The following is a 21,221-nucleotide window of genomic DNA, read 5'->3' on the forward strand; positions in this document are numbered from 1 at the left end:
TCCCTAGGTATTTTATTCTTTTTGATGCAATTGTAAATGGGATTATTTTCTTAATTTCTCTTTCTACTGTTTTGTTATTAGTGTATAGAAATGCAGCGGATTTTTATGTATTGATTTCACATTCTGCAACTGTACTGAATTCATTTGTTCTCTTGGTTTTTGGTGGACTCCTTAGGGTTTTCTATATATAATATCATGTTATCTGCAAATAGTGACAGTTTTCTTTCTTTCTTTCTGATTTGGCTGCCTTTTATTTCTTTTTCTAGTGTTCTGTCATTGTTGAAAAGAACCTAGTATCAGCTCATTTCTAGTGACAGACTTATAGATAGTTCATACATCAGTAATAAGATACAACAGATTATAGCAGTTTACATTTTACAAAACGATTTACAATATAAGTTGTCTTATTTAATCCTAATAACAATATTGTAAGGACAGGTTTTATTTTAGCATTTGAAAGCTGAGGAAACTAAGGGTCATTAGAGTAGTAATCTGCTCATGTTTCTGTACCTGGTAAGCAGTAGAACCAGGATTTTAATACAAGTTTCTGACTCTGAGTATGAGATATTTAATTTAGTCTGTCTGTATGTGTTATGGTCGTGCAAAACAAGTATCATGGTAGTGTGCCAGTTTGGTTTCCAAGCCTCAATACTTACCTGAAAGCTTGAATAGGTGAAGGGGTTAACTATTAACCTTCTCCAGGACTTTAAGTTAAATGATCCATGAACCTATTATACAGAGTAAAGGAAATGGACCTTGGGCTGACCTTAAATTAATTTATCTTGTTTCTGCCTGAGGTTCTTTTTTTTACTGTTGAGTGATTTAAAAAAAAAATTATTTTGAACTTAATTTTTTAGAGCAGTTTTAGGTTTACAACAAAATTGAGAGGAAGGGGACTTCCCTGGTGGTCCAGTGGGTGGGACTCCATGCTCCCAATGCAGGGGGCATGGGTTCGATCCCTGGTCAGGGAACTAGATCCCGTATGCATGCCACAGCTAAGAAGTCCACATGCTGCAACTAAAAGATTCCTGCATGCCACAACTAAAGGTCCCGCATGCCACAACTATGACCCTGTCAGCCAAAATAAATAAATAAATTTTTTTTTTTAAGTGAGAGGAAGGTACATTTTCCCCATACCCCCTGCTCCAACACATGCATAGCATAGCCTCTCCAATTATCAACATCACTCACTAGAATGGTACACTTTTTACCAAGGATAAACCTACATTTACACATCATAATCACCCAAAGTCCAGTTTGCTCTAGAGTTCACTCTTTGTGTTGTGCATACTATGGGTTTAGACCAAGATATGGCATTTTTGCCATATGGCATTTCCATCATTATAATATCATATAGAATATTTTCACTGCCCTAAAAATATTCTGTGCTCTGCCTATTCACCTCCCCCCACCTTTGGCAACCACTATTTTTATTGTCTTCCATAGTTTTACTCTTTTCAGAATATCATATAGTTGTACTCATACAATATGTATCCTTTTCAGCTTGGCTTCTTTCACTTAGTAATATGCATTTAAGATTCCTCCTTCTTTTCATAGCTTGGTAGCTCATTTATTTTTAGTGTTGAATAATATTCCATGGTCCAGCTGTACCATAGTTTATCCATTCACCTACTAAAGAACATGTTGGGCTGCTTCCAAGTTTTGGCAATTATGAATAAAGCTGCTATAAACATCTGTGTGCAGGTTTTTTGTGTAGACCTAAGTTTTCAACTCCTCTGGGTAAATACCAAGGAGTGCAATTGCTGAATTGTATGTATAGTGAGAGTATGTCTAGTTTTATAAGAACCAGCCAAACTGTCTTCCAAAGTGGCTGAACCATTTTGCATTCCCACCAGCAATATATGAGAGCTCCTTTTGCTCTACGTCCTTACAAGCATTTGGTGTTGTCAGTGTTCCAAATTTTGCCCATTATAATTGGTGCACAGTAGGATCTTATTGTTGTTTTAATTTGCAATTTTTTTGCTGACATATGATGATGGGCATATTTTCATATGCTTATTTGCCATTTGTTTCTTCTTTGGTGAGGTATTTGTTAAGGTTTTCAGTCTGTTTTCTAATTGGGCTGTTTCTTATTGTTGAGTTTTAAGAGTTCCTTGTACATTTTGGATAAGAGTCCTTTATCGGATGTGTCTTTTGCAAATATTTTTTCCCAGACTGTGGCTTGTCCTCTCATTCTCTTGACATTTTCTTTCACAGAGCAGAAGTTTTTAAATTTAATGAAATCCAGCTCATCAATTATTTTTTTCATGAATCGTGTCTTTGGTGTCGTATCTAAAAAGGTATCACCATACCCAAGGTCATCTAGGTTTTTTACTATGTTATCATCTAAGAGTTTGTAGTTTTGCAGCTTACATTTAGTTCCATGATCCATTTTGAGTTGACTGTTGTGAAAGGTATAAGAGGTTCCTTTTTTTAAAAAAGAGAAAAACTTTTGGAATCTGGTAGGAAAGAAGCCATCTCTTTTAGCAGAGTTTTGTGAGAGAAAAATTTAACTTGGACACATAATGAACTAAGGCAGGAAGAAACCCAAGCCCTGACATTAACCCATGGAATGAGGGAGAGCCGCTCATTTGGTTAATCAGCTAAGCTGAGACAGCAAACTGATATTCCTGACCTGACTTCCCAAGACAAGCACAGATGCTCTACAGAACCATTCAGAGCGAGGAAAACACACAGGGTGAATGGTGCCTGCAGGAGGCATCTGACCAAAGAGGCAGTGTGACTATTTCTCAGAGAAATCAAAAACGTTGCTTAAAGAGAGGACTAGACATGTAATTACTAAATTTTGTTTGTAAGCTCCTATGTTTGCTTGCAAAGCACTTCACCCTCATGGTATATTTTGTTGTTATGTTACATGTACCAGAAAACAGCTTTCCTCACTTTACCTATAGAGACAAGGATATACCTTGGTCACACCGACAGCTGTGCGATATGACCAAAGCTGTTTAAGTTTTAGGGCCTTTCCTTTCCTCTTCTGTAAGGTAAGGATGGTGAAGACTCCCTGAGGTGCCCCCCACACACTTAAAAATAAAATCAATGTAAAACATTAAAAAGATAGAATTGTATTTTGCAATCATTTATTTTTATTTAATAAAGGGACTTCTTAACTTAGATTCCAGGGACTTCAGAGAATCCTGAATCCACTGAAATTTATGGAAAAGTTTGTACTTTTGTCTTCAAACTCCCAAAAGTTAAGAATCATTGGTCCCTACCTCTGACTATCCAGAGAGCACAAAAGATTGAGCACAAAGAAGCAGATACAATAACTTTGACATTTGACCGAGAGCCATAAAACCTTCATTCTCACAGGGATACTATCTTCTCTCCTTCAGGAGGGCTATTTCTGGACTTCTCTAGGACATGGAATGTACCTTATAAAATTCAACCATATCTTTTACATGTGTTCTCAAGGAAAAGACAAATTAAAACCTGTTGGAATCATTACCAGGAGTCACTAAGTGATGGCTCACTTGGCTGAAGTAGAGGTCAGATTCCTACTGACTTGTTTACTAAGTGCACGAGAAAGTAGTGAAGGAAACCTGTTTCTTGTAACCAACCCATGTATAAGCATACCACACGTTTAAAATATCAACAGTACAGTTTTCTCAATAGGCACTGCAGATAAAGACATCAATGAGTGGCTGGTGCAGGTGTTCCTCCAAAGCTGGCTTTTAGAGAAGGGAAGGCGTGTTAAGATATAGGAAAGTGGAAATAAGAATCAAGGGTCTGGCAAATCCGCTTTGATTTCTCTCCAGTGATCAATGCTCGCTTGGATGTCAGGTAATCCAGGGGAATAAAATCTTAAGGTCAATGTTTTATTCGCAAAGGTGCTCTTCCATTTATTGCATCGTGCATAATGACCAGGTAAAAATGGGTCTGCTGACTTCCAAACAAATGACATTAGAATTATCTGTGTAGACATTTTCTATCCTTTTAAATAAGCATTTTATAATGAGACAGACATCATTTCTAACAGAGATATCCCGAAAAAACGATTTCTCTGGAACATTGGAAGAATGAATTGAATCTAAAATATTCCATCAATAAAAGCTTCTACCAGCATCACCTAAGAGTGCATATTTTGTATTACTTTCCCTTCCACTAATATTTGTCAATATCACCTTGCTGTGAAAGTTGCTTCTTAGAATGACTTTGTTGTTATGGTTTTAGCTTTTCCGTTATTCAGTAGAAAGAGCTTTGTAGAATAGATCACAGTGTCTTGCTTGCTGACATTTTCTATTTATAAGCATCTCTTCAAAGTGTTAAGGTAATCTAAAAAAGCTTCTGGCTACATATTTATAGAACTAGCCTACAGGTGACCAGACCACAAACTGATGTGTGTGTGTGTGTGTGTGCGTGTACTCTTTCTAGTTTCGGATGGAGGCCACACAAGTCCAGAGATGGCCCTCACCGTTCACTTACTTCGAATTGATCGGCACCCACCCGTGTTCCAGGTTACAGCTCCACTGCTTAAAGTCAGCCCAGGAGGCAGCACTTCTATAGGTAAGAACTGGGAACCTGACAGAAACATGGCTTGGAAATGGAACCATATTTCAGTAACAGTCCCTGTATAAATCTCTTCATGGTTACCAAAAAGTAGTGACCTTCTCTTCCAGAAGTTGCAGACATCTCATCCATAACCATCCCTCTGCCCATTTCCATGCATATGGAAGCAGCATGGAGAGAAGGAAATAAACCCTTCAGAAGCCAATGCTCAGTGATGGAATACAACACAGAATTTAGTTTCCAGTCTCTAGGAGTTTGATTTGTTGCCATCACTAAAATATGAAGTAACACAGAGCAGAGAAGAGAAGAGAGGGAAGTGGTTTCAATGACTGCTCTTGTTTTCTCTTTAGAAAGCAAAGAGTAACAGTAGGAGTGACAAGTCACCATAACCTTCAGAAGCTGTGATGACTTAGAGTTGGCCCAGGTGTTCTATATGTGATTTTATTTACCTATTAGTATACTTACTTTTTAGAACTTTATTCTTTTACCAAGAACATCTTAAGAGCGAATAGTGGGTATTGTGATTTTTGTAAGCTGTGCTCTACACATCCTTATCTAGTTCCTACATATGGGTATTGGCCTAAAATTACTTATCATCCAACGTATAAACAAGCCACAGATACAAAGATGACTGTCCCTTTTGCCCCACTGCTTCTCATGTCAGTGATGGCCAGAGCAGCCATTGTTAAAATAACTTGGCTCTTCTGTAGATTCAGAGAAAGGAGAAGGGAAGAAATGATGAAAAGCAAACACAATTTCTTAGAGTATTTTCTGGAAGAAAACCTACCCGGTCAGTCAGGACTGACCTTTTCATGGGCTACCATTCCCTCATTTGTATGGAAGAAAAAAGGTATTCTGAATTCAGAACTACCTACTCGTAAGTTAACTTTTGGAAGAACCTACTTGTAATTTGGGAACTGACTGTATTATCAAGTTTTCACTCTTTTTTGTGGTTGATTCAAATTAGACAGCACTTTCTTCTAACCATCAGATTACCCACAACATGGCTTCCAGCCTGGCCTGGGGCTTTACTGTACCCAGAGTATACAGTTGTTAATGTACACATCTTCTCACCATGCTCTATTCTCCTGACTGTAGGACTTGAGTTGGGAGTAAGAGACACGGAGACAGTGCCTGAAGAACTCCTCTTTGAGCTCCGGAAACCTCCCCAGCATGGCGTGCTCCTTAAGTACACGGCTGGGTTCCCAGGGCCCATGGCCTCAGGTAGCTGCTCACTCTGTCATTGGCCTGCTTGGATTTCTTTTTTTTTTTTAATGTTTTAATTTTATTGTAGTATAGCTGATTTGCAATGTTGTGTTAGTTTCAGGTGTACAGCAAAGTGATTCAGTTATACATATACATACGTTCGTTTTTTTTTTAGAGTCTCTTCTCATATATGTTATCACAGAATATCGTTTTCACATTGCAGTTGGTTTTATGTCTCAGACAAGAAGTAAAGCAACATTGTGGGATAAACTATAAAGAGATACGTAGAAAGGAAAAACCTTTAGTCCATTGGCTGAAGTATCTGGGACTTCTTTCTCTGTACCACTACCCACACCCCAAAACTACGAAGCTATTTCCTCAAGTTGTAGGTAAAATTTGTTGATTTCTGAAACCTGGAGTCAATGCATTTAGAACGACCTTACGTGAATGGTCAGCTGCCACTTTCCCGTGGTCTGTTCATGGAGATAAATTTGTCTTCCTTATTTTGGTATGTGAATCTTCACAATATTTTAAGCACTGTGACTCTGAGAGTGTAAACTACATGTTTCTTCACCCACTAAAAAAGGGTGGTAATGTGCCCAGCTTTCCAAAGTAATACTTATTGCGCTTTCCCTGATTATATAGAATAATACATGCTGATTGTTTAGGAAGTACAGAATAGTGCAAAGAACACAACTAAATCTAATTTTTAATAGTCGGCTCTCATATATTGAAGTGAATATTATCCCTTTCAAAGTTGTCACCTTGGGATGCTGTAAACTTATTCTGACAATCTGTACTTTCTCAAAACCTTTATATAATTCCTAATAGGCATCTAGTAATGCGTTCTTCTGAATATCTCTTCAGAGAGAGGGTGTCAAATCTTTGACCTTGAAGGTACATTGAATTTGTAAGAGCAACAAACAGGCACTTAGGAGTCACAAAGGCAGGTTTTTAAAAAACTTACTGAACAAAAGAAGTATCGTTCAGATAGATTTCTGACTTAAAAGCTTTTGCACAGCAAAGGAAACCATAAACGAGATGAAAGGACAACCCTCACAATGGGAGAAAATATTGGCAAATGAAGCAACTGACAAAGGATTAATCTCCAAAATTTACAAGCAGCTCATGCAGCTCAATATCAAAAAAACAAACAACCCAATCCAAAAATGGGCAGAAGACCTAAACAGACATTTCTCCAAAGAAGATATACAGATTGCCAACAAACCCATGAAATGATGCTCAACATCACTAATTATTAGAGAAATGCAAATCAAAACTGCAATGAGGTGTCACCTCACACCAGTCAGAATGGCCATCATCAAAAAGTCTACAAACAATAAATGCTGGAGAGGGTGTGGAGAAAAGAGAACCCTCTTGCACTGTTGGTGGGAATGTAAATTGATACAGCCACTATGGAGAACAGAATGGAGGTTCCTTAGAAAACTAAAAATAGGACTACCATATGACCCAGCAATCCCAGTATTGGGCGTATACCCTGAGAAAACCATAATTCAAAAAGAATCATGTACCACAATGTTCATTGCAGCTCTGTTTACAATAAATAGCCAGGACTTAGGTTGCTTGGAAGCAACCTAAGTGTCCATCAACACATGAATGGATAAAGAAGATGTGGCACATATATACAATGGAATATCACTCAGCCATGAAAAGAAACAAAATTGAGTTATTTGTAGTGAGGTGGATGGACCTAGAGCCTGTCATACAGGGTGAAGTAAGTCAGAAAGAGAAAAACAAATACCATATGCTAACACATATATATGGAATCTAAAAAAAAAAAAAATGGTTATGAAGAACCTAGGGGCAGGACAGAAATAAAGACACAGACATAGAGAATGGTCTTGAGGACACGGGGAGGGGGAAGGGTAAGCTGGGATGAAGTGAGAGAGTGGCATGGACCTATATACACTACCAAATGTAAAATAGATAGCTAGTGGGAAGCAGCCGCATAGCACAGGGAGATCAGCTCAGTGCTTTGTGACCACCGAGAGGGGTGGGAGGGTGGGAGGGAGGGAGACGCAAGAGGGAGGAGATATGGGATATATGTATATGTATAGCTAATTCACTTCGTTATAAAGCAGAAACTAACGCACCATTGTAAAGCAATTATACTCCAATAAAGATGTTAAAAAAAAAAAAAAGATAAATTTCTGGCATCCTAAGGGAACTACGTTAGGAGCATAGCAGTCATAGCCCAGTTTCTTTGCCATTATATTTAACCTATATTTGTGTAATTAATATACGAGTTCTAAAGATGTTTGTAAATTATTCGTTTTATTACTTTTTTTAGGCACATTACCACTAGTAAATCGCATTAACACAATGTTGAAAGAGAAGGCTTAGAAGATGAATACAAATAATAAATAAATTATTTTGTTTCATTATATAACATCAATTATGGCAGTCAATAATCTATGAAGAAATAGAATTGAATAAAACATCCAAGAAGACCAGTTCCTCAGTTGTGCTCGTGGAATCATTGGGACCCATGGCACTAAGTAGAATTTCTCATGAAAAGGGTTCTATGACCAAACAATTTAGATAAACTTTAAGGTTGAATATTGGCGATTCTAGAATTCTAATGAATCCTGCTGTGTAAAAATTTTTTATTTTAAATTTTGTTTAAACCTGTTTTTCTTAAACATTTATGACCTTGACATTTTTTTTTCACACCACGCCTATCAGCTCTATCACAAGTTCGTACTCTAGACTTACACAGTTTAGGTTTCTAACTTTAAATATATTTTTCAATTTCTAAGTGTTTTTTAATTTAAAAGAACCTTATGTTCTTAATCAGAACAAAGATCTCTTACAGGTTTGTCTAGCATAATTTACCTTCTTAACTTTTTCAGGAAATCTTCAGTATCAAGATTAGATTCTAGAAGGGCTATCATAACGAACAGAAGCATGTTCTTTATTCTCTAGAACGAAGAGAGATGAGTGAAGCTTAGAGGCAGATTTTGGCTCAACATGATTAAAAACTTAAAAGAATTTTACAGCTATCGTCAGTGGAAGTAGCTCCCTTGTAAAACAGTGAGGCTCCCACCTTGAGCCGTGTTGAAGGACAGGCTAAATAACCCTTTTGCAAGGGTAGTATAAAGGGAATCTTATATTGGGTGGGTGGGTGGACTAATTAGCTTACAACTCCCAGAGTTTATGATCCTATATGTACTTTGAAATCCTGAGAACAAAGGTGTTATGGAAATGAAAAGCGTTATTCCCAGAAGTAATTGGTTTTTTTGCAATTTGTTTTATTCTTGAAAGGTGACACTTTCACATATGAGGATGTAGAGGAAAATGTTCTGCAGTATCTACACGATGGATCCTCTGCCCGGGAGGACAGCATGGAGATCTCAGTTACAGATGGCATCTCAGCAGCAACAGTGGAAGTGAGGGTGGAGGTGTCACTGTCCGAGGCCCGGGGGCCTCAGCTGGCTGCTGGCGCCTCTCTGAGCATCACCGTTGCCAGTAAAAGCACAGCTATAATCACTAGGTCACATCTTGCTTACGTTGTAAGTTCTTCTGTTTGTCTTTTTGTCCACTGCACCCTCTGACTAGGCAGACTAGAAAGGGATGCCATGGCTGAATATTTGGGCCATCAGGCATATGGCCATAAAAGAACTTTTTTCTCCCCTTGCCTATCATTCTACTCTTAGGAATAGTTACCCTCTTTATTGCAGCTGCTCCCACTGTCTCCCAAGCAGACAAGTGAATGAGCAGAACGTTGATGAAATCCCTATTTGTAGGGATGGGTGATGGTCACCTGGAAATAGTGCCAGTGTCAAAAAGCCCAAGTCCCCATATTTTAAGCTCCATTGATAATATTTCAAATGGGAATTTTAGGAGAAGAGCGTTTTAGAAGAACTTACCTGGCCAGTGACTAATAAGTAATGGTATTTCAGGGCCCACTTTTCTGAGAGAAAACCTGCTTTTCACCAGCGTCTGTCTCAGGTCCAGCTCTGGACAGAATGCTGGCATGCTCCTGTGGCAGGATTACTGACTCACCCTCCATCCAGTGCCCCAAGAGAAGCAGTGTGGTTCGGGGACTACGGATAGATTCAGGAACTCTGCTGTTGTTTTTTCCACCAATCTGACCTTAATTTGATAAGTGATCCTGGCTAAATTAAACTCATCCTCTGTCCTTGACTTTACCTCTGGAGCTAAGGATAATGAGGATAATTAATTTTATTTTTCATTTAAGTATGTTGTAAACAGATGTGAACTCTCCATGTAAAAACAATAATGAGTAGTTTTGACAAATATGCTGAAAATAAGAATAATTGTCTGAATGGTAATCATTCTTAGTATTGAATTTTTCCTTTGCTAATCTTAAAATTTCCACCAATAACCTGGCCTTTTTAAAAAAAACACTATATAGTTTTAAGTAATCCTTTTCTGAGCTGAATAGTGTGGCTGTAAAATATAGTCCTGAATAGTAGCATTAAGATAAAGCATTGGCCTGGGAACAATTGCTTCAATTGCTTTTGCACTGATTTTCCCCTAAAATTGTCTTTTTTTTAAATTATGGGAAACTGCGTCCCACCCTGATTCTTCTCATGGGTCTAGTATAGTTTCAGAACACCTTTGATTTTCTTTTTTAATTGACGGGTGATTCTTACCATAGGTTATGGTCTTTTGAATCTTATGAAACACGAATTCATAAAAATGTATGTATACAGATTTAATCAGTAGATCACCAAGGCTTGAAAAATGTTTGACAGACCAAAATAGATTCCAGGAGCAGTTCCTTTCCATCAACTGCATATTATAAGCTGCAGTTGAAAATGCAAGCCCATTGGCAACTGAACATGTATTTTCAGAAATTGATTGAATGTGAATTTACCCACTAGAGCGGAAAGACTCCAAAAGAATTATCCTAGCTCACTGAAAGCATAGTATATTTTAAAGACTTAGCTAAGTTATACACTAACTTTCTCTGAGGGTTGTAGGAGAGTTTTGTACTTAATGTCATGGGGAAGATTTTTCTAGACATGCATAGTTAGTGAGTTTGCTGTGAACATCCAGAGAAGTTGGAAAAGCCATCTGAAACCCTGGTCATAAATGGAGCAGAATATGAAAAGATGGGAACAGGTAAGCCTGTTCTTAATTAGTATATCATGAACTGCAAGAGGGTTCAGTGATGTCGGGAGAGGCAAAAGGCAAAAGTGGGATTCTGTGTGATTTGCTTCTTAATGGTGGTTTCCTGTACACAATTTGTTATGTACTGCAAGAAAACAAGTAAGGAAGGGGTGGTATGGGTTTTATAGTTAGAATGAATTGGTTCTAATCTAAGCTCATCAGTTTTACTAGCATAATAACCCTTGACAAGTCACTAAACTCCCTAGGGCTCAGTTTTCTCATTTGTAATATGGAGAGGATGATATAAGATTAATCTTAAATAGCTAATAGATCACTATGCACCAGCCAAAAATACATTAATTCAAAATAAGATACCATCTATAATAATATTACTTAATGCATATTAGGTATAAATGTAACAAAATTGATGCTATGACTGACTATAAAGAAAATTTAAAGGAGTCTCTTGACAAAGTTTTAGAAATAAAAGAATTTACCAGGGGGCCAGATAGAAGGTCAACAGAACGATAGCATTTCTATTCATAAGCAAAAATAGCCAGTAAACGTAACTAAAAAGATGATACCACTTATAATAGCATCACAAAAATTATATTCTTTGGACTAAATCTAACAAAAAAAAAGAAATACTTCTACAGGGAAAATTGTAATACTTAATTGGCAGACGTTTAAAAAGCACTAAATAAATGACAAGATACGCCATATTCATGAATAGGAAGATTTAGTATCCAAGAGATAGCAATTCTCCCACAAGTGATCTTTCCATCCAATTGAGTTCCAATCAAAAGCCTGGTGGACTTTTTATGATCTTGATAAGCTGATTCTACAATATATAAGGAACAACAAAGGGCCAAAATTCTGAAAACGAATGACAGGAGGGCAGGGGCTTGCCCTGGCAGGTATCAGGATTCATTATAAACCTGCACAGTTTAAAGCAGTATACACTGGTATATACTAGAGAGTCCAGAAACAGACCCACACTTGGGACTGTAATATAAAACAGCTATAGCAAGCCAGATCAGTGGAAACAGGAGAAACTATTTAAAACATGAATCTGCACAAAATTACTATTCATATGTAAAAAAAAAAAAGACTGCTGCTACCTCATACCCTACACAGATATTAACTGTAGCAAATCAAGTACTTAAGTGTCATAAGTAAAAGTGTACAGTTCTTTATAGGGTAAAGGCGAATATTTTCATGATATTGGGAAAAGGAAGAATTTCTTAAACTAGAAACAAAAAGTGCTAACTATAAAGAAAAAATTGATAAATTTGACTATATTAAAATTAAATTTATGTTCTCCCAAACACACCATAAATACAAAAAAACAAGTTACAAATTGGGAAAAGATATTTACAACACATATAACCAAAAATAACAAAGAAAATATAAAGAACATCTGCAAATCAAGAAGAAAAAGATAATCCATTTGAAAAATGAACAGAAGACATCAGCAGGAATTTCAGAAGAGGAACCCATAGGGCCAGTAAACATAAGGAGAGACATTCACCTTTTTAGACATCAGGGAAAGCAAATTAAGACTATATACCATTTAATACCAATTCAATTGGCAAAAATTTTAAAGTATGAAAATACCAAATGTTGGAGAGGAAATAGATCTACAGGAGGTTCTTTGCTAATGGAACTGTAAATTGGAACAACCACTCTGGGAAAGAATTTGGCCTTGTCTTGTGAGGATGAATGTTCATATACCCTAATTGTTCCTCTCCTAGATTCCTATTCAAGAGGCACTTTCATAGGTACACAAGATATGCACAAGAATATATACAAGAATGTTTATAGCAATACTATTTGTAACTATCGTAGTCTATTTGTAATAGCAAAAATATTGAAATAAGCCAAATGTCCATCAGCATCAACAGGATATCTTGTGGTGTACTTACTCTATGGAATATTAGAGAACACTCAAAACACATGAACTATCGCTGCACAGAACAACATTAGTGGACCTTAGCAGTCTGCTACTGAGTAAAAAGAAAAATAAATTCCACAAGAGGAGTGTCTATCTCCCTTTCCTTAAGTTAAAAAAAACTGAAGCTACTTTATACTACTATATCACACTATATCGAGAAATTCAAAGAAATAAGAAACAAGATCCAGGGTGATGCTAGGCCCAGGGACAGGATAAAAGAGGAGCTCATACATAAATGTTAATCATCAAAGTTCTAGTCCTTTGTTGAATGTTGGGTCAATAGATGTATAAATAATAAAAAGAAAAGTTAAAAGGGAATGAATAAAAAATGGGTGAGAAGGGCTTTGAGGAGAAAAATTACATAAGAACAAAGTCTATATTCTTATGAATTTTTCACCCACGGTATCTTGGACATCCCAAAATAGTAATTTTCTTTAAATTATGACAGCATTTTCAGAAAAAAAAAAAAATCCAACTGATTTCACACTGTTTCAAACCCAACAGTCATTTGAGATTTGAAAAATTATAAGTTGTGTTGTGCCTGACATGAAATTTGCATTTCTTTGCCAAATTTACCAATGTGGAATTTAGAAGCTGTTCATTCTAATCAAGAGCCAGGAGCTCTGTCCTTGTAGTTTATCACCATCTCGGAAGATAATACCTTAGAACTCTTGGCTGTCTTCTAAAAATTCCCTCTCAGAGGATACTCACGGTAATATTAGGAAGTAGTTTTTTGGAAGCCTGCATATTGTATTTGATAACTCATGTAGAAAAATAGAGAAACTTTTAAAGTATAAATTTAGGGGAAATTTTCTGAAGTTTTGCAGCTTCGATGAATTTGAGATTCCTTCCATGCTGTTATCAAGTGATGTGAAGAAATATGGAAAATTCTATGATCTTGCACTGAGGCTCTGAACTGTCAACTTACAAAGGTCTCTAGGGATAGAAATGAGAGCTGACTAAAACCTGCTGCCCCAGATCACCAGGCAGCTGTGGTCATATTCCTGATCTCGTACCTCAACTAACTGTACAACATAGCCATGCAAATTTGCATGTGAAAGTACATTTGGCTATGCAATATTTGTTTTCATTGTTGCTGTGGTAGAGTGTAAAGTACCCTCATGTTCACAGCCAGCTGCTCTAAAAGATGAATGACTCAGGGAATCTTTCCAAGAAGCTGTTGCAAAAAATAAAAAACAAACAAACAAAAAAAAGAAGTTGTTGCCTCCCTCCTAGATATTTCCAAAAATATCCTTGAAGAAAGAAGAAATTGTTCATTAAGACATTCAATTATTGTCCATGTAGCAACACAGAAAGCCAATTTTATTTCTCGATAAACAGTGCAGAGGAAAGGGAAATAAATGGTCTTTGTTAATATTGGGCATCTTGGGGGTTGAACATCCATAGGTTTGGTCCAGGTAGAATGAAATCCATAATTTCCTAAATTCTTTTGTTAAACTAAAATTCTTATCATGTTAAATATTACTTAAAGTGAGTCCTTGGCTAAGCTAAATACCTTCCATTCTTTGTTTCACAGAATTTTAAAACTGTTATCATATGTTATAGTGGAATTTTACCTGTTTCTAAAAAGCAAACTATTCTTAGAAACTCTAGAAGAATCCTACAGCTGTGTTTCTAGAAGGATGACATATTTCTGACTGTGTTTTGCTCTTCACTAGATGCTTGTAATAAAAACAAAACCTTGTGTGGCTCTTATAGTAACCATAGGGCATCTCTTTGTTTTATGCCCTATACCTAAAGTGCATGTCCCACTATTATCTTGAGCTACTCTTCAAAGAAGACATTATCAAAAAGACATTTTAGGAGGAATAAATACTGGGATTTTCACGCAGTTTAAATGGTGTTGCTTTATCACAAAGGGAAAGAGATTTTTCCGTTTAGTAGAGAAGGGAGCACCCGAGATCTTTACTGGAAATATTGATTCCTGCAAACGTGCATTCATGTCTTGCCTCATATTTGCCTAATTAGGATGATTCTTCCCCCGACCCAGAGATCTGGATTCAGTTAAGTTCTCTGCCCGTGTATGGTGCTCTCTTAAGAACCTCAGGACCTGAGGTGGAAGAACTCTCAGAGGTTTCCAATTTCACAATGGAAGACATCAACAACAAGAAAATTAGGTATATAACCACCTGGTGTTACGTGACAGAATTTTTTTTAATTGTATTAAAATATGTAAGCGACTAACCAGTAGCTCCCCTGAAAGATTATGTTACTTCTGGCCCCATTGTTAAACAAAGATTTAGTCATCTTACCTGACCTGTTGGTGTAGTTCATTCATTCTGTTCTTCTGCTGGCCTTTGTAGGTACTCAGCTGCATTTGAGACCGGTGGTCATCTGGTTACTGACAGCTTCCACTTCTCTGTCTCTGATTTGGACCACAACCGCCTGGACAATCAGAGGTTTACCATCATGATCACTCCCGTCAAGGATCCACCCCAAGTCATTGCTTTCGCTGACCTTATCACCGTAAGCAGTTCAGATCAATGAACTGTGGGTGCTGTAGAGAGCAGGAGTCTGTGGCAGTGTGAACGAAGGATTTCTACCTAAATTGGATGTCAAGTCCTTCCCCTCAAATATCTAGGCAATAGTATCAAGATACGTATGGCTTTCAAGCATCAGTTTGTCAAAAAGTATGAAAATAATTACATGCAGAAGATCAAATCATTATATCCACATTATTTAATTAGTCAACAAGTATTTCTTTGCCAGACATAAATCTAGATGTGTACAGTATTTTGTATACTATGCTAGATGTATATAGCAGTAGGAGTAGGAATGTGTCTTTGAGGAATTTATAGTCTAATGTTTGCAGCAACTAAAACGTACGGATATGGACAGTATCCCCAGGTCCCTTTTTTTTTTTTTTAAATTTATTTATTTTTGGCTGCGTTGGGTCTTCCTTGCTGTGTGTGGGCTTTCTCTAGTTGTGGCGAGTAGAGGCTACTCTTCGTTGCGGTGTGCAGGCTTCTCATTGCAGCGGCTTCTCTTGTTGCAGAGCATGAGGTCTAGGTGAGCGGGCTCAGTAGTTGTGGTAGGCTCAGCGGCCATGGCTCACGGGCCCAGCCGCTCCGCGGCATGTGGGATCTTCCCGGACCGGGGCACGAACCCGCGTCCCCTGCATCGGCAGGCGGACTCTCAACGACTGCACCACCAGGGAAGCCCGGCAGGCGGATTCTTAACCACTGTGCCGCCAGGGAAGCTTCCCAGGCCCCATCTTAAATGGAGTTGATATTTATCGCTGTAAATGATATCGACAGCTCCTTGGCGTTGGGAGGTGAAATATAATGTACCTTGATCATGAAGTTACCTAGACCTGAATTCAAGTGCCAGTTCTGTTACTAGCTGACTGACCTTGGACCAATTATATAATCTTTCTTAACCTCAGTTTCCTCGTTTTTTAATAAATTTATTTATTTTATTTATATTTATTTTTGGTTGCATTGGGTCTTCGTTGCTGCACGCGGGCTTTCTCTAGTTGCGGCGAGTGGGGCTACTCTTTGTTGTGGTGCGCGGGCTTCTCATTGCAGTGGCTTCTCTTGTTGCGGAGCTCGGGCTCTAGGCGCACGGGCTTCAGTAGTTGTGGTGCGTGGGCTTAGTTGCTCCGCAGCATGTGGGATCTTCCCAGACCAGGGATCGAACTCGCATCCCCTGCGTTGGCAGGCAGATTCTTAACCACTGTGCCACCAGGGAAGTCCCAATTTCCTCATTTTTAAAGTGTTACTATTCCTGTTACATAAAGGATTACTCTGATGATTAATAAAGTAGCACTGAAAAGCCCCAGCAGAGTACTGGCTCATGGTAGGGATTCCATAAAAGTTAATTCACTTTCCTTGTTCTGCTCTACGTACATACCACAATGCCAAAAACTCAGGATTCCTGGTTTTGTTGAACAACTAAAAATTCATAAAACTGAGTTATTTCTAAATGGTTCTGATATTCCACCCTTTTTTTTTTCATGTCCACACTTCAGGGCAATCGTTTGGACCGTCCCCATTCCCAGAGTCAGGGTGACCTTCCACTTTGTAACTTGTAGATCTTCCTATATTTAGCCAATAGTTATTCAGAAGTAAACAGCTTCATATCCAGCAGGCTAGCAAAAAACACTAGGGTCAGGTTGGAAAGTAAGCATACAACACAGGGCCCTAAAGGAAAAAGGTAGCTGGAGCACCTGCTTCTACTCATAACTGATTTATTTTCCTCCTTGACAGTAAGATAAGCACTAGCTTTCAGGTATGGTGAGCCCTTTCTTCCTGCACACCTATAAACATACACTATCATGGGATAAATGGGACTTCCTGCTGGGAACTCCTACTATAGGACAGAGCTACCCTCATAGTATCCCACGGAGGACTGGATGAATCATTCTGTAGCTGCGGGCTTTTGAACGTTGATACGGAAGGAAGGCAGCCATCCTGTCGTGCAGCTGTTCCAAGGTAGGTGATTAGAATGGGCCAGAGCTGCTTTACAGCCAGATCCATCATGGAAGGAAGCACAACTTTGAAGGGAAACACGGAAGTCACCGTGTCTGAGTGTAGCTTCAAGAGGCGCTGAAGGATTGCCCGGTCCCAGCAGCTCGAATATTCCTCATCTCGTGCGTAGAGGATCTGCCTCCTCAAAGAAGTGGAATTGGTACTGGAAGGTCACCCCAGGCAACTCTTTTCAATTCAGTTCCTTTTACTGCAGTCACGTGCAACCGCCCAAGGACTCTCTCCAATCTTCTCTTTCTTAGGTTGACGAGGGAGGGAGAGCCCCACTCTCATTTCACCACTTCTTTGCTGCTGATGATCAGGACAGCCTCCAGGGTGACGCCGTCATTAAACTAAGTGCCCTGCCCAAGTACGGCTGCATCGAGAACACGGGGACAGGTAACAGCAGTAGATTGGCTCTAGAGTTGCTCCAGACCTGGAGAGAAGGGAGCGTGGAGGTGGGTAACTGTCTGCAGTTAACCTGGATATGGAGAACTAAAGAGGGAATGGAACCATTTCAAAGAAATGGAAGGAGGGAAGGTTTCATTGACTCAACAAAAATTGAGTGTTTCCTGTATGCCAAGCACTGTTTTAAGCACTGGGGATATATCAGTAAACAAAACAGACAGAAACCCCTACTTTCATGGTGCCTTAGATCCTGGTGGGAGGAGACGGATAAGAAACCTAATAAATGAAAAAACTGCATAAGACGTCAGGAGGTCAATCAGTGCTATGGGAAAAACTAGAGCAGGGTGAGGGGATTTGGAGTGCCAGCAATGGGAACGCAGAGGCTTGGGGATTGCACTCAGAACCGAGTGGCAAGGAAATAAAATTTTCTGTCCTTTTACTGTGAGGCAGCTGCAGTTTAGCTGAACCATAGCTTACGTCGCTGCTTTTTCTAAGGATATGACATGAATTGAAATGCATGCTTGTCTCTCTGTGACCCTCTCCTCAACATCCCTCCCCCCTGCTCATCTACCCTGGACCCACTGCCCTTGGTGATTATCACAGAGAAGGGGAGGGGAGAGGGTGGATACTGTCCATAGGTCCGCCGAGACCACAATGACTGGCAGTTGAGACAGCTCCCGGCAGGTGACCGTGCTGCTGCCTCCGCAGTGAGATTCCTGAGTGCCAGCGCTTGGCTCTAACGGGTGTGCAGCTAGCAGCTCCCACAGAGAGGCCAGTGGAGGCGTCTGTGACCAGCGTGGTGCCTGGGATTTGAGCCTGGTTACCGGAAACTCATTTAGCAGGGGACATGTTTTCCTATAGAAAATCTTGAGTCTTTTCCCCATCTTGCCTTTCAGTGTGTGCTCTTAGATTTGTTTCTTGCTGAGTTAGATTTATCTCAACAAATGTTTATACAGTGGATGTAAAGATGAATAAGATGCAGCCCCTGCCTCAAGTGGGAGACAGATATGAAGACTGATAAATTACAATCATGAAACGCCAGGACAGGGAAAGGAGGAAAGCACTGAGAAAGGGCATAGGACAAAACAGTTACTTTTGCCTGTAAAGGCAAGAAAGTCGGAGGAAGCAACATTTGAGTTGGAACTTGAAGTGTCAGTGGGAGTTGCTGTGGGCAGAGGGAAAATGGCATTTCTCACAGAGGGAAGAGCACAAGCAAAGGTGGGGAATCATGAAAGGATGGTTGCCCCCAGCCTTCTCTTCTGTCCAGGTGATTTCTTATTAAGCTTTTTGTTTGTTTGTTTTTTGTTTTTTTTGCGGTACGCGGGCCTCTCACTATTGTGGCCTCTCCCGTTGCGGAGCACAGGCTCCGGACGCGCAGGCTCAGCAGCCATGGCTCACGGGCCCAGCCGCTCCGCGGCATATGGGATCTTCCCGGACCGGGGCACGAACCTGTGACCCCTGCATCGGCAGGCGGACCCTCAACCACTGCGTCACCAGGAAATCCCTCTTATTAAGCTTTTTTTAATATCGTTTTATGCTAACCTGGAGTACATGTAGAAGTGAAATTTCTGGCAAGCCTCAGCCTCTCTTAAAGTGGTTTGCAGACTTTAATGTGCATAAGACTCACCTGGAGGGCCTGTGCAAACAGTTTCCTGGGCAGCAACCCCAGAGTTCCTGTTTAAGGAGGCTGTTGAGACCCATGCGTTTGCATTTCTCACCAGCTCACAGGCGATGCCATTACTGCTGGTCCACACTTGGAAAACCATTGCTCTGCATTAGTATGAACCTGGAAGTAAGGAAAAGACGTTCGGGGGGCAAATAATTGTTCCAAGGCACATTGTATAAGGACTCACCCTTTGCTCCATGGGAGTTCAGAACCAAGTCTGTTTCATACATGTGAAACTAGCTACCTAGATTCAGAATTCAGCTGATCAGAAGAACATCTTTTTAAAAACATTAGAAGAAGTAGCTTTAAGTTCATACCAGCAAGATGGAAGAAACAGAATAATCATATTGTCTGGTATGAAATCTAACAGCATGGATAATCTACATTCCTTTAGTACCAGCACAACCAGGGCAGGGCCCACCTTGATTACCTGTCGGGCATCACCGTGTTCCAGTGCAGTGCAGTAATAGATGTTCATGATGATAGCCTGCACACATCAAGAACTATTTAATTTGCACATAGTATATTCTGTTTAAGAAGGCAAGGAAGAACATTAATGAGAGAGATTTATGTGAAAAAATAGAAGGGCTTCCCTGGTGGCGCAGTGATTGGGAGTCCGCCTGCCGATGCAGGGGACGCGGGTTCATGCCCCAGTCCGGGAAGATCCCACATGCCGCGGAGCGGCTGGGCCCGTGAGCCATGGTCGCTGGGCCTGTGCGTCCGGAGCCTGTGCTCCGCAGCGGGAGAGGCCGCAAGAGTGAGAGGCCTGCGTACCGCAAAATATATATATATATATAGAAGGTGCTGTTTTAAAAATTGAAAGGACGGTGCTTAAAGCTTCAGTGGCAGATTCACTTGTTGAACAGCTTGTTTTCTAAGACAGAAAGTAAGTCATTATTCTATTCAAGTATATTTTTAGGCACTATTTACTTAGGCTATTTTTGATCCAAATAAAGATACTATATTTCTTATATTTACAGTGATCAAAGGAAAGAGAAAATAAAATTTGAAGGAATTATAGCAATTCCTTTTGGAAGCCCTGAACTGTATGCCCTAGGGATTATCAGGTCACTGGTCACTTAGAGCCCTCTATTCTTCTGGTGTCAAGAGGAATCATATCTGAGGGGTAAAATTTAAGAAACTTCATGTCATTGAAAAAAATAATATTTGTCTTGAATTCTTATTTCAAAGAAATTATAAATGAAGCATTTTCATTCCTCGTCTTTACATTGGGAGGTAAACGAAAAATGACCCTGTCTGCAATCTAGGAAGTCAATGGCCTTTTAATATATGACCTAATCTTTGCAAAGGACCATGAAAGAGGGAAAGAGAAAGCCTTATCGCTTCCAGATCTTCTATCTAAACTTTTCTTTGTTGATGTATATCCAGGGAGTGTTTGAAGACACAGGGGTTTCTTTTTTCTCCTCTCTTTAGAAGAAAATGTAACGATTTAAAATCAATCAGTTACAGAGACTTAATTGACATAGCTGTTCCTGCTATGCAAGGAAGAGCATAGCAGCCTTGAACAGCATAGCAGCCTCAGAGACCAAGTAAGAGACAAGTCACCCATCATTTAGACAGTGTTTACTCTTCCCCTTGGCCTTTGGGCCTGGGATGAAAAGAAGAGGTAACCAGAGCCAGCACTTTCTGTGGAGCTCTGAATGGTACTTGAGCATCTCAGTACCTGAACTGCACCCAAGCTCTGGATGGTCCCTGAGCATCACAGTAGCCCTGCTGTACCATCCCAGGGGCTGAGCACTAGCCCATGCAGAGGTTTCCTTAAGGAATTGAATAGTCAAATGAAAACATGCTTAAGGAGATGTTTCTTAGATTTAAAAGGTATGCAGTTAACCTTTTCTTGTGTAAAGAAAGA

General features: G+C 39.4%; 1 protein-coding gene across 2 annotated transcripts in view; it reads left to right on the forward strand.

The window, feature by feature from the left end:
* Window positions 1-21,221, forward strand: part of FRAS1 (Fraser extracellular matrix complex subunit 1) — a 464,864-nt gene that overhangs the window by 350,435 nt on the left and 93,208 nt on the right. For both annotated transcript variants that reach the window (XM_067736345.1, XM_067736344.1), the window contains exons 36-41: window positions 4,393-4,524; window positions 5,626-5,751; window positions 9,019-9,266; window positions 14,777-14,925; window positions 15,112-15,274; window positions 17,538-17,673. In XM_067736345.1, coding sequence (XP_067592446.1) covers window positions 4,393-4,524; window positions 5,626-5,751; window positions 9,019-9,266; window positions 14,777-14,925; window positions 15,112-15,274; window positions 17,538-17,673 — 954 coding nt within the window. The remainder of the gene's footprint in view (window positions 1-4,392; window positions 4,525-5,625; window positions 5,752-9,018; window positions 9,267-14,776; window positions 14,926-15,111; window positions 15,275-17,537; window positions 17,674-21,221) is intronic.

This window comes from Pseudorca crassidens, chromosome 4, assembly GCF_039906515.1.
Source record: "Pseudorca crassidens isolate mPseCra1 chromosome 4, mPseCra1.hap1, whole genome shotgun sequence".
Lineage (NCBI taxonomy): Eukaryota > Metazoa > Chordata > Mammalia > Artiodactyla > Delphinidae > Pseudorca > Pseudorca crassidens.